Source organism: Trematomus bernacchii, unplaced genomic scaffold (assembly GCF_902827165.1).
Source record: "Trematomus bernacchii unplaced genomic scaffold, fTreBer1.1, whole genome shotgun sequence".
NCBI classification, from domain to species: Eukaryota; Metazoa; Chordata; class Actinopteri; order Perciformes; family Nototheniidae; genus Trematomus; species Trematomus bernacchii.
In genome coordinates this window covers 24,281-38,693 of record NW_022987806.1, presented here as the reverse complement: position 1 = coordinate 38,693, position 14,413 = coordinate 24,281, and the positions used below count along the sequence as shown (strand labels likewise).

The following is a 14,413-nucleotide window of genomic DNA, read 5'->3' as shown; positions in this document are numbered from 1 at the left end:
AACATCTTGATGACCTTTGCTCTTTTCGTTGATCTTATTGTGACTCTGTGTCTCCATCTTGTGGCGGATCAACAAACAGCACGACAACAGCTCAGAGGTAAATACTATTCATTTATTTCAGGACCATTAAAACCATTAAACATCACAAGTCATTAGGATAAAACCCTGCTGGTCTCAGGTCAGCGGAGCAGGGTGCATCTTCTGTTTCCAGGTCGAATCAGACAGTGATCACAAACCGCAGAGTGAGAACAGGAAGATTATCATCACTCCTTCACCCAGAGCGTCACAAATACACAGCTTCCTTTAGACAATTATCAACATGACTAATCAGAAATCACTTCATTGACTCATTGAGGTTCAGAAAAAAAGAAGAAGACATGACGCGTTGAATAAACAGCCTCGTTAAGAACTCGTTAACACTTTGCAAATATACACAAGAGGAGAGACTGTGCTGACTATTTACAGTTTATCATTATTATGACATTTTTAGAGAATAACTTGGTACTGCAACAGCAGGTAGAAGAGGGGGGGGGGGGGACACACAGGGTCTTTGTACCAATTGTTATAATCTTTAATTAATGTTAGAGCCTGATGCACAAAAAATGGAAGTGTGGGAACAATCAGGACTTAATTTATCTCAAAATGTTGTGTGTTATTTACCAATTGGGGTCATTTAAAAAAAAGTATGTTGAATATCAAGGATAGCAAATTGACGTTCGTCCACTAATATTTAGTTTTAGGCTCCGATTTGCATTATAAGCGTCTGAAAACACTAGGAATAAACCTTCTGTGTGTGTTTGTTGGTCTGTATGGTAAATATAAAGCTACAGCCGGTTGCTGGTTAGCTTAGCTTAGCTTAAAGACTCAAACAACAATTTCAAAAATAGCTTTCTATCTCATTTGCTCAATTTGTGCAAAACCCATTGAGTTCTGCCTCAGCCAAGTCGCAGCGCTAAGTGACTAGATGTTAATTGGAATAATTATTTTTGAAATGTAGTATTGAGTATCAAGAGTATCGAGGGAAATATGTGCATCTCCTGTCAAAGTTACATCTACGAATGTTTGATGGTTTACCTTTCACTTTGGGTTATTTGTTGGTCTGTACGTTTGATATGAAGCTACAGCTAGCCCCTTGTTAGCTTAGCATAACGACTGGAAACACTCAACAATCCCCAATTACAAACAAAATGGACGCTCTGAACCATAATCAGTCACAACGTTAAGTGATATTATATTATTTGGGACTTTTATTTTTACATTTGGTCGAGTATTAAGATAGAAGTCCTACAGGAAACTTCAAATGTTGTTTTTTAAACTTGCAAACGTTGGATATTCTCTAACTTTGGTTGTTTTTTTAAATGTTTTTGACATTAGCAAATGTTTCCCCACTTCTTAAATAAAGGTATTTTCTAGAACTAATAAGACTCTGATGTATATTTACAGATTATGTTAAAGTGTTTTGAAACCCAACCCAGGTATATTATTAGATTTCTGTGTAAAATAACAGTTGTTTAGACGTTGACGTTGTATTATTAATATAACAAACCTCTCCTCAAACACACCACCAAGTATCTGATTGCACAAAAGTTCCTACAAATGTAAATATAATTTGATAACATGATTCCCTTTTCTAGATTGTCTGACTACGAAGAAAAGTGACAGCAGGAATAATAATAATACTAATAATAATAATAATAAGCCCACAGACGGTGACATACATATCCAATATACAATTTAGCTTTCCACTGACCTAAAAATTACAGATTTGTCAGAAAACATGTTTTTTTTAAACTGCATTTTTATCTTTTAAACTATACAAACTTCTCGTTGTAAAGGTGCATTTAGGGGGATTACATTCAAGACTAATAATGTCTGGTAAAAGACTGAAGAAATCCACTTTAAAAGGCGCCCTAATCTGCCCAGATTTAGACTGCTTGCCTGCTCTGTTGTGATTGGTCAACCACTTAGAGATGTCCCGCCCCTTAGCCTATCATGTAAAATGTATTGGAGTGCTAGCCAATAGGAGCCTGAGTCTTGCATAGTGATGTCATTTTGGTCTGGAAGTAAACAAAGGAGTCCAATGGAGGAACTAAAACCTATATAAAAACCCAGATAATAGGGACTCTTTAAATTGACTTCTTTCAGGATAATAATCGTTAACAAAGAGCAGCTGGCTTTTTTCGGGCAGATGTTTTTGCTGCCGTCAGGCGACACTTGTCTTTAGTTTCTCACAAATTAAAAAAATTAACTATAGGCTGGAATTGTGATAAACTAAATCACCAATAAACTAGAAAAAAGCACTGGTCTTCAAATACCATAATGAGCATGAAGCAGAAACCGTTTCCCCAAGACAGCAGTTATTATTATTCTTCTTTGAGTCTATATATTACTTTTCTGTTTTACTGTAACTTGGTATGTACATTGTGCAAGAGTGTGTGTGTGTGTGTGTGTGTGTGCGTGTGTGTGCGTGTGTGTGTGTGTTTATGGCTTATGGGGTGGTAGGGTGGGTGTAATTGGCTTTGTGGTGGTGGGAATGACCCCGGTGGAGAGGAGGACGATGATGAGCACGATGATGAGCACGACCACCACGATGACCACCACCAGCTTCACGTTCTTCCACCAGTACGTACGAGCCACTTTCACCGACGTCTGCTTGAAGTGCTGAGCCTGAGGGGGGACACACACACACAATGGGAATGAGTGCAGGAATGAGTCATAATAAGCTCTAAGATTAATGGGCATTGTAGCACTTCTTGATCCCTTATATGGAAGTTTTCTGAATGTGTTTCTGGTCTGAACGCGTGATGTTAAAGGTCTCCTATTATGCAAAATCCACTTCTCCATGTCTCTTCTACATCAACATGTGTCCCCTCTTCTTCACGTCTCTTCTACATCACCATGTGTCCCCTCTTCTTCACGTCTCTTCTACATCAACATGTGTCCCCTCTTCTTCACGTCTCTTCTACATCAACATGTGTCCCCTCTTCTTCACGTCTCTTCTACATCAACATGTGTCCCCTCTTCTTCACGTCTCTTCTACATCAACATGTGTCCCCTCTTCTTCACGTCTCTTCTACATCAACATGTGTCCCCTCTTCTTCACGTCTCTTCTACATCAACATGTGTCCCCTCTTCTTCACGTCTCTTCTACATCAACATGTGTCCCCTCTTCTTCACGTCTCTTCTACATCAACATGTGTCCCCTCTTCTTCACGTCTCTTCTTCATCAACACGTGTCCCCTCTTCTTCATGTCTCTTCTACATCAACATGTGTCCCCTCTTCTTCATGTCTCTTCTACATCAACATGTGTCCCCTCTGTGGAAAGAGACTCTGAAAGCTTCAGGAACAAAGATTCTCTCTCTTTTTCTCCTGATCCATTTATATAAAAACCTGTCTGAAAATGAGCTGATCAGATTTGGGCAACTTAATGATGTCATAACGATTTTAGCATGGGGAGGGACACAAGGAATGAGTGCAGGAATGAGTCATAATAATCCCCAAGATGAGTCAGCATTTTAGCACTTCTTGTGTTTTTCATAATGTGTTTTTGGTACTTTTTTTGACATCATAAGCGTTTGTCACATGGAGAAATCCCATTGGACCAGGGAGATGCTGCCTTCAGGGTCCAACACAGAAATAAGACATCCTTGTACCACTCTAATTTTACATAACGAGTATTTCTTCCCACTGAACAATATCCAATAGTAGATTGAACTTAATATTTCTTTACATTTGACATGCAGATGGTTTATTTATAAGTATATTCTATATAGCATTGTTAGAGGAAACAACTACGCTCTAGCTTCTCTCCAATTGAAGCCTTTTTTAGTTGACATCGAAGCTACAGACTGAAAATTAAACAAGACTTGTGTGTGTTGTCCCACTGGCCTCCACAGAATATATATTTTGGATGGATATCGTCCTTTTGTGGACATACTTTTTTTAAATTAGAAAGTAGGAAACATTCCCATGTCCATGTGGACTATATGTTAGTCAGGTTCATTTGAAATGTCTTTAATCTCACTAACGAACTGGTTGTACTGGTTTTCCTGATGATTATCAATGAGGTCATCTTTATTTACAAACTCAGAGACACCAGAGATGCATCGCTGCACATATGAGAAATAGAGTGGTGCAGGAATGAGTCCTAAAACCAGGAAATTAGTCAGCATTTTAGCACAAATCAATTGTTTTCTGAATGTGTTTCTGGTTGTTATCCTGAAATAAGGTCTGTGGTTAACACAAGCCCAACATTAGCTTAGCGGTGTAGACCTGAAGTCATGTGACCGTGCTGTAGTTCCTTTATAGCCCAACATTAGCCACCTTTAGCTTAGCGGTGGTGACGTGAAGTCATGTGACCTTGCTGTAGTTCCTTTATAGCCCAACATTAGCCACCTTTAGCTTAGCGGTGGTGTCGTGAAGTCATGTGACCTTGCTGTAGTTCCTTTATAGCCCAACATTAGCCACCTTTAGCTTAGCGGTGGTGACCTGAAGTCATTTGACCGTGCTGTAGTTCCTTTATAGCCCAACATTAGCCACCTTTAGCTTAGCGGTGGTGACGTGAAGTCATGTGACCGTGCTGTAGTTCCTTTATGGGCTCAACATTAGCCACCTTTAGCTTAGCGGTGGTGTCGTGAAGTCATGTGACCTTGCTGTAGTTCCTTTATAGCCCAACATTAGCCACCTTTAGCTTAGCGGTGGTGACGTGAAGTCATGTGACCGTGCTGTAGTTCCTTTATGGGCTCAACATTAGCCGCCTTTAGCTTAGCGGTGGTGACGTGAAGTCATGTGACCGTGCTGTAGTTCCTTTATAGCCCAACATTAGCCACCTTTAGCTTAGCGGTGGTGACGTGAAGTCATGTGACCGTGCTGTAGTTCCTTTATAGCCCAACATTAGCCGCCTTTAGCTTAGCGGTGGTGACCTGAAGTCATGTGACCGTGCTGTAGTTCCTTTATGGGCTCAACATTAGCCACCTTTAGCTTAGCGGTGGTGACGTGAAGTCATGTGACCGTACTGTAGTTCATTTATGGGCTCAACATTAGCCACCTTTAGCTTAGCGGTGGTGACGTGAAGTCATGTGACCGTGCTGTAGTTCCTTTATAGCCCAACATTAGCAACCTTTAGCTTAGCGGTGGTGACGTGAAGTCATGTGACCGTGCTGTAGTTCCTTTATAGCCCAACATTAGCCGCATTTAGCTTAGCGGTAGCATAAACGTTGAGACCACTATATTTAGCATTTATTAACTTCTGTCTTCCACTCTCTTTCTGCAGTGCCCAGAAGGAAACCACCAAGAAGGGCAACATTAAGAGAGAGAACAAGGCGTACTCTTACGCTCTAGGAACAGATCATCGAGCTGGAGTTACAGGCGGTAAAGTCACTAACCATCATCTTAGTTTTTTGAGACATTAATCAGTTTTAATTTAGGCATTCTTAGTCTATTATTAGCTAGAACTCACCCCCGTCTGGAGATCCTCAGATTTCCCCATCAAGTCGTCCAGCCTCTCGCCACGGGCAAGGATGCGGTCCACGTTCTGCGTCATGATGTCTTTCACCCCGTCCACCTGGTCCTTCAGGATCTGAACCTTGTCTTTGGGCTCGGGCGCCGCCTCGGCTCCTCCTCGCTCCTGGGACCACACAGAAAAAGAAAAGTAATTCAATGTAGAAATGTGTTGAGGAAAGTAGCATTACACATGGGAGCGGCAGTGTTTTTTTTTAAAAACGCATATATTTACTAAATCTTTAAAAAACCCACTTGTTGCCATGCCGACGTAAAACTTCACTACTTTTATTTAGTCGTTTTATTAGTTTTTGTTGTTTTGTTTCAACCATTTTACTCTGTAGCACTTTGAGTTTTGTTTACTCAAATGAAAAGTGCGCTTATAAATAAAATTGATTATTATTATTATTATTATTATAAACTGTATGGTGTAGGGCTAAAACTACTTTAAAAACAATAATTAAAAAATACTTAAAAGTTGTCAAAAGTTAGTTTTATTGGATTAATTTACAGTAAGTGGAATGTGATATGGGCTAAAACTACAGAATATTTCCATTTTCAATTCATCTTCAATTATTAATCAATAGATTTGATTGTTTAGTCTATAAATGTCTCGTTTTGACAGTCCCACACTTACGGATATTCACTTAGGTATTATGTAAAACAGAAAGAAAGAAGGATATCTCAATTTCTGAGACGTTTAAACAGCATTTTCTGACATAATTGCATGAAAAATACCTTTAACAATAAATGGATTATCAAAATAGTTGTAGCTTATAAAACACCAATTTAAACTTATGAAATATGACCAGGTTACTCAATATAATCCTCAGATCTTATTTATAGCAGTTTTCATGAAGGAGCTATTTAATGTGTACTGAACTAGACCTGCCAGTTTCTCCAAAAAGAATCCCCAAAAAGCTCTTTATTTAAAATGTTGTTTTGAAGAGATGCACTTAGTGTACAACTCTTCGGAAAAGAAGAAGCTTAGCATGTCAAAACTAACAAAAATAATGAATAATCACAAAGCGTAATCAACTTATATCAAAACGACACAACAATCGACTTTAATGCCCTTTTCCCACCAAAGGGCCAGTTTGGAGCTAGTGCTTTTTTTTGTATTCTTGCAAATTACTGCACTTGCACAATTGTATGTTTCTTTATGTCTTCAGTTTATTGCATGTTGCATTATTGAAAGAGACTTCAGATTTCCATTGACAAACTAAGCTGAAGCTGTAACCCTGTAAATGACAATAAAGCCTTTAAGTCTTTGAATCATGAGCTACAGAAACGTGAGCAAACACAGGATAACTTTGTCTAAGAAAATGTCTCAAAGTCGTAAATAAAATCCACATTTGTTTATTATTTCTGCAACTTATTGTAGGAGATGAAGGAGTCTGGATCTTTGCACTTTTATTACGCTGTAGCTTTTGTAAGAATAAAATCCCTTTACTCTATGTTGAGTAATAAGAGGCAGCCATTTCCCATGAGGCAACAGGGCTGTAAACACAACGGTCTCCAGGACACAGAGCAGGTTTTGTTGAGTCACCTGATGTCTCCCTGCTCTCCTGTTACCTCCTCTACTCTGCTCCTTTCATGAACTTACAGAGGCCATTCCCCCGCTCCTGTAGTGTGTTATGTAGTTAGTGTGTTATATAGGTGTTAGTGCATGTCAATGGTCTGCAGAGGCTAACATCCCTCCTTTGTTTACTTCTATAACATACTGACATCACTATTTAACACTCCCGCTCCTATTGGCTAGCGCTCCACATTGTAAGTGATAGGCTAAGGGGCGGGACATCTCTAAGCGGTTGACCAATCATAACAGAGCCGACCAGCTAACCAATCAGAGCAGCTCTGGTTTCAGACAGAGGGTGAAAAGAGGTGCTGCAGCACAGTGTGAGAAACATAAAGAGCTTTTTGAACATTAAAGCATGGAGACAGTAGAGACACTACATACTGATATACACCTGAACATCAGCAGGAGAGGACTCTTTAAAGTAGAGACACTACATACTGATATACACCTGAACATCAGCAGGAGAGGACTCTTTAAAGTAGAGACACTACATACTGATATACACCTGAACATCAGCAGGAGAGGACTCTTTAAAGTAGAGACACTACATACTGATATACACCTGAACATCAGCTGGAGAGGACTCTTTAAAGTAGAGACACTACACACTGATATACACCTGAGCATCAGCAGGAGAGGACTCTTTAAAGTAGAGACACTACATACTGATATACACCTGAACATCAGCAGGAGAGGACTCTTTAAAGTAGAGACACTACATACTGATATACAGCTGAACATCAGCAGGAGAGGACTCTTTAAAGTAGAGACACTACATACTGATATACACCTGAACATCAGCAGGAGAGGACTCTTTAAAGTAGAGGCACTACATACTGATATACACCTGAACATCAGCAGGAGAGGACTCTTTAAAGTAGAGACACCACATACTGATATACACCTGAACATCAGCAGGAGAGGACTCTTTAAAGTAGAGACACTACATACTGATATACACCTGAACATCAGCAGGAGAGGACTCTTTAAAGTAGAGACACTACATACTGATATACACCTGAACATCAGCAGGAGAGGACTCTTTAAAGTAGAGGCACTACATACTGATATACACCAGAACATCAGCAGGAGAGGACTCTTTAAAGTAGAGACACTACATACTGATACACACCTGAACATCAGCAGGAGAGGACTCTTTAAAGTAGAGACACTACATACTGATATACACCTGAACATCAGCAGGAGAGGACTCTTTAAAGTAGAGACACTACATACTGATATACACCTGAACATCAGCAGGAGAGAACTCTTTAAAGTAGAGACACTACATACTGATATACACCTGAACATCAGCAGGAGAGGACTCTTTAAAGTAGAGACACTACATACTGATATACACCTGAACATCAGCAGGAGAGGACTCTTTAAAGTAGAGACACTACATACTGATACACACCTGAACATCAGCAGGAGAGGACTCTTTAAAGTATGATAAATATGCTTAAAGGTGCATAAAGGAATCCGGATAAAGGGCTCTCTGAAATGTGAATCCGTTGAATCGACTCCAAGTCATTTGAATGCAGTTGTAAATGCAAAGCGTGGATTTCATTCATTCATTCATCACTTTAAATCCTCACTGCTCCGGTCCTTATCTAGTCAAATGTGCAACAACAGGCAGTTAGATTTGACACTGATTATGTAAAACAACACTCATATATTCTGCAGGGTTTATCCCTTCCTCTCCGAGTCAGTGTAGCGTACATTAAAAAGGGGTTTTCTAGACTTTTAATGTTTCAAAAACCTCAGAAATCACTATTTTTAAAGCCAAGTTTTGCACTTTGTTGGATTTATTTTGGTGCGAGTTAGACCCATTATCACAGAGTTGTTATTAGCACAATATAAGGCTGCGATCAACAATTATTAAATATAGGTTAATGTGGAAATGATAATGTTGAGTAATCGATTAATCATTTAGTAAATGTCTCGTTTGGTCTTCAAGTGTGAAAACTAACTAGATATTCAATTCAAAACGATATAAAAACCAAGAAAAGCAGCAAATCTCCTCATTTTGAAAACTAAAAATATCATTTTGTGTTCATTTTGGATTTAAAGTTTCAACAGAGTTGGCATTTATTTTTCTGCAGGTCGACTAATAAATTATTTGACTCATCAATGCAGCTCTACAGTAAGGAAGCATATACAAAAACATGATATATATCTATTAACACACTTAGAGCAGCTTTAAACCTAAAATGTTAAACCATAATTAGCTATTTTAAACTACCTTAAAGGTGGGGTAGGTCATTCACTTCAGAAACACTTTTTGTTATATTCCATGGAATGCTCTTAACATCCCGATAGCAATGAATACATTAAATGCTTTGACAATAAATACATTACAAAATATCATCTGTGGAAGCCGTAATACTGTAAAAAGCACGACTAATCATCTGAGCCGGCCCGGCTAAAATAACTGGATGGCCTACCTGCCTGTCAGCCTTCCATCAGGGCACAAACTTATCTCGTGCCCTCATTGGTCATGTGCGCGTTCGTGTGTGTTGGAGGAGGGGCTCTATAAGGAAGGGGCCGATTTTTTTCGGTTGGGTACTTTCAAATTCTAGCGCACTCGAGCTGGTTTCTCCAAAATGACATACCCCACCTTTAAGCCTTCAGTAAAGTATATCCCACAAATATAAGACTGCTAAACTCCTGAGCACTATCTTAATGGTTTTTATTCAATTGTTTTATGTCTTTTATATACATTTATATTGCATTGTTTGAGGAACCCAAGTTTTTCAATGCACAACTATAGCTGTGTAAATGACATAAAACAAATCTATAATAATTCTATGATTTATTTTAGGTGATATATGAACTTTTAAAAATGTATTTTTAGCTCATTTTTCTACCAAATATAAGCCGGGCTATCAAAGTAGCTCAGGATGTAAAAGTTGGAATTTTACCCCCCAAAAAAGTGCACTTGAGGATTTGTGATTTTTTGATTTGATGAAACATAATTAGCTATTTTAAATAGCTACCTTAACATAGCCTTAAGAGCCCGGCTAATACTTGGTATGAAACTGAGCTATTGTTGTGTATATCAGTATGTAGTGTCTCTATTTTAAAGAGTCCTCTCCTGCTGATGTTCAGGTGTTTATCAGTATGTAGTGCCTCTACTTTAAAGAGTCCTCTCCTGCTGATGTTCAGGTGTATATCAGTATGTAGTGTCTCTACTTTAAAGAGTTCTCTCCTGCTGATGTTCAGGTGTATATCAGCATGTAGTGTCTCTACTTTAAAGAGTTCTCTCCTGCTGATGTTCAGGTGTATATCAGTATGTAGTGTCTCTACTTCAAAGAGTTCTCTCCTGCTGATGTTCAGGTGTATATCAGTATGTAGTGTCTCTACTTTAAAGAGTTCTCTCCTGCTGATGTTCAGGTGTATATCAGTATTTAGTGTCTCTACTTTAAAGAGTCCTCTCCTGCTGATGTTCAGGTGTATATCAGTATGTAGTGTCTCTACTTTAAAGAGTCCTCTCCTGCTGATGTTCAGGTGTATATCAGTATGTAGTGTCTCTACTTTAAAGAGTCCTCTCCTGCTGATGTTCAGGTGTATATCAGTATGTAGTGTCTCTACTTTAAAGAGTCCTCTCCTGCTGATGTTCAGGTGTATATCAGTATGTAGTGTCTCTACTTTAAAGAGTCCTCTCCTGCTGATGTTCAGGTGTATATCAGTATGTAGTGTCTCTACTTTAAAGAGTCCTCTCCTGCTGATGTTCAGGTGTATATCAGTATGTAGTGTCTCTACTTTAAAGAGTTCTCTCCTGCTGATGTTCAGGTGTATATCAGCATGTAGTGTCTCTACTTTAAAGAGTTCTCTCCTGCTGATGTTCAGGTGTATATCAGTATGTAGTGTCTCTACTTCAAAGAGTTCTCTCCTGCTGATGTTCAGGTGTATATCAGTATGTAGTGTCTCTACTTTAAAGAGTTCTCTCCTGCTGATGTTCAGGTGTATATCAGTATTTAGTGTCTCTACTTTAAAGAGTCCTCTCCTGCTGATGTTCAGGTGTATATCAGTATGTAGTGTCTCTACTTTAAAGAGTCCTCTCCTGCTGATGTTCAGGTGTATATCAGTATGTAGTGTCTCTACTTTAAAGAGTCCTCTCCTGCTGATGTTCAGGTGTATATCAGTATGTAGTGTCTCTACTTTAAAGAGTCCTCTCCTGCTGATGTTCAGGTGTATATCAGTATGTAGTGTCTCTACTTTAAAGAGTCCTCTCCTGCTGATGTTCAGGTGTATATCAGAGGGAAAAAAATGTAAGTTGTGATGTATGACTTAAATATAACCCTGAGATCAATTTAAAATAATAATATAACTTAAAAGTAAACTATCGAACTAGCTCAGGATGTAAAAGTAGGAATTTTACCCCCAAAAAGTGCATTTGAGAGGGAAATGTGGCACTTTTTACCACTATATCAGAGAGTAAAGTATGTAGTTAAAAACTCTTTATTTAATTGTTTTAATTTTATCTTGCACTGTTTGATTCTAACTTTTTTGAAATGCAAGTTTTATATTATTCCTATTTATGTTTATTTAATCGTTTTATGTTTACCTTATTTTAAATGTCTATTTCTTTCCTGCACTATTTTATTTTGTATTTACAGACGACAACCAGTGAAGAAAGTGTTTTAAAATATGCGGAAAACCACCATTAGTATCACTTAATTAGCGAAATAAAAAGATGCCAATTAATTAAAACCGAATAAAAGAGTTATTTTAAGATTTTGGCCTAAATTAATTCACAATAAAACCTGTATTTCCACCAAAGAGTGTTTGGTTTCTACAGAGAAATAAAGGGACTTTCTCTCAATCAACGCTAAGTTAAAACACACACTTATTAAACTAACTTTATGACATGATTTAAAGTTATTTCATCCATAAAATCCACCTGTTGAGTGTCGCTAAACACGGTGACGGTGAAGAAACAAACAAGCTTCCGCCATTATCACCTACCGGATCAATGTCCATGTTGGTGGAAATAGTCCCGATTGAGCCCCAAAAGGTGGATGAAGTTGGTTCAAAGTAGTTGTTGTTGTTTACAAGTTTTATTCAACTCTTTTTTTAGTTGTTTACAGAGTTTTATGCTCCAACAACAGCGAGCGTTTCCTCTTCTGCCTGACTTCCTGGTTGCTTTTTTTTTTCCTCCTTTCAAAGCAAATTCCTCCGCGTCATGTGTAAAGCGGCCAATAACGTAGGGACTACTTCTTGATTTTCAAAACAAAGCCGGTCTAAAAGTCATGCTGTGTTTTATTATCGTTTGGAAAATGATATATAATCCTTAAAAATGTCAAAAACAAAGCCATCTTTCCTACACTTTATACAATAACACATGAACAGTGATACGACTACAATCACCCCAAATTAAATGGAGTTTGCTGTACGATCCAATTAATTCCATAAAAACAGAAAGCAGCCTCCCCAGATTTATTTTGTAATACTTTCAGGTTCTTCTAAAACACATGCATTGGAGGATCTAAGTGTCTTTGTTATAAATGAAAGGCAGTATTTGATGTGTGTAGGGGACAGGTTACGTAAAGCCGTGTAAATCATTAAAAGCACTTTAAAATTTATTCTGAAAGACACGGATAACCAGTTCAATGATTCCAGCACATGGTGTACTTTTACTCCACTACATGTATTTAATCCCTTTAGTTACTTCACAGATGTGGATGAATGATGTGAAATATAATCAAGTGTTAAATCAGACTTTAGTTCCACCTGGAGTAAATTCACAAGCTACCCTGCAGTATACAAAGTCATTCAAACTAGCTGCACCTTTACCAGCTTTGAGAACACTTTCATGATCAATCATTATAAAACATATCATATATATTATTCTGAAATGGACCAATCTGCACAATCACTACTTTTACTGTTGCTACTTTCACTATATTTTGATAATACTTTTTTACTTTTACTTGAGGAACATTTTGAATGCAGTACTTTTACTGTAACAGAGTATTCCTACGCTCTGGTACTTCTACTTCAACTTCTTTCACCCCTGACGGACTGTATCTCTGGCTAAAGGTTAGATAAGTGTTTAATGTTGCTCCTCCCTGCAGATCTGCTCTGTCACAGCTGCACCGACTGGTTTCTCCTCCATCAGCAGGGCAGAGCGACACCTTGATACTGAGTCAGACAACTGCTGGGAATCACAAGCAGCTAAAAATAACCCTCTATGAGTCTGCTACAACAACAACAAATATTTGAAAATGTAAGAAAACACTTTATATATCAAGATTAAACAACGTCAGAAATAATACGGCATTGGTTAAAGGGGACCTATCATGCAAAATGCACTTTTGTACATCTTTTATACATGAATATGTGTCCCCGGTGTGTCAGGGAACTCACTAAGTGTCAGAAAACACAACCCTCTCTATTTTCCTCCATACCCAAATCTCTAAAAACGGAGCTGCAACGGATCTGATAAAAACTGATCCAGATTTGAAATTGTTCTGACGTCAGAAACAGGGAGCTCCGCCTATATGGGCAACTCTCCACCTATCAGGGGAAAGGGCCACGACCACAGCCATTGCCGCTCGAAAGCGCTGGAGACGCTGTAGTACATATGCCAGTCCTGTAAGTGGCGCTGTAGTCTGCCACAAAAGCAGCGAAGAAGACTTCTTACAGAATCAGCCCTTGCAAAAACAGGGCTGGAAAAGAGCAAATAGAGCGAAATGAGGCATGGCTAAAATGCATGATCTGTTTGGTATTTTGAAAAAAAAACTTCACAGACATGTTTTATATAGGTATGGCCCTACGATATATTATTAAAATATAGCATGATAGGTCCACTTTAAAGGAGCCATTTGAGAGACATTTTAATTATCATGTCAAAATGTAACATAAAGGGGCCCGCCTTTAGCTTAGCGGTGGTGACGTGAAGTCATGTGACCGTGCTGTAGTTCCTTTATAGCCCAACATTAGCCTCCTTTAGCTTAGCGGTGGTGACCTGAAGTCATGTGACCGTGCTGTAGTTCCTTTATAGCCCAACATTAGCCACCTTTAGCTTAGTGGTGGTGACGTGAAGTCATGTGATCGTGCTGTAGTTCCTTTATAGCCCAACATTAGCCACCTTTAGCTTAGCGGTGGTGACGTGAAGTCATGTGACCGTGCTGTAGTTCCTTTATAGCCCAACATTAGCCACCTTTAGCTTAGCGGTGGTGACGTGAAGTCATGTGACCGTGCTGTAGTTCCTTTATAGCCTAACGTTAGCTGTCTTTAGCTTAGCGGTGGTGACCTGAAGTATTTTCTTTGAAGGCACAAAGAACAGATACAAATTATATATTTCTCAAATATTAAAGGTGGGGTAG

General features: G+C 38.6%; 1 protein-coding gene across 1 annotated transcript; it reads right to left on the bottom strand.

Annotated features, from left to right (window-relative positions):
- Positions 1–91: 91 nt before the first annotated feature.
- On the bottom strand, positions 92–12,250 carry vamp8 (vesicle-associated membrane protein 8 (endobrevin)). Its single transcript, XM_034150856.1, has 3 exons — positions 12,051–12,250; positions 5,460–5,627; positions 92–2,667 (listed from the first exon to the last, which is right to left on the bottom strand). Exons 1-3 carry the CDS (start codon positions 12,063–12,065, stop codon positions 2,482–2,484), a joined length of 369 nt encoding a protein of 122 aa, XP_034006747.1. The 5' UTR covers positions 12,066–12,250; the 3' UTR covers positions 92–2,481.
- Positions 12,251–14,413: the final 2,163 nt, after the last annotated feature.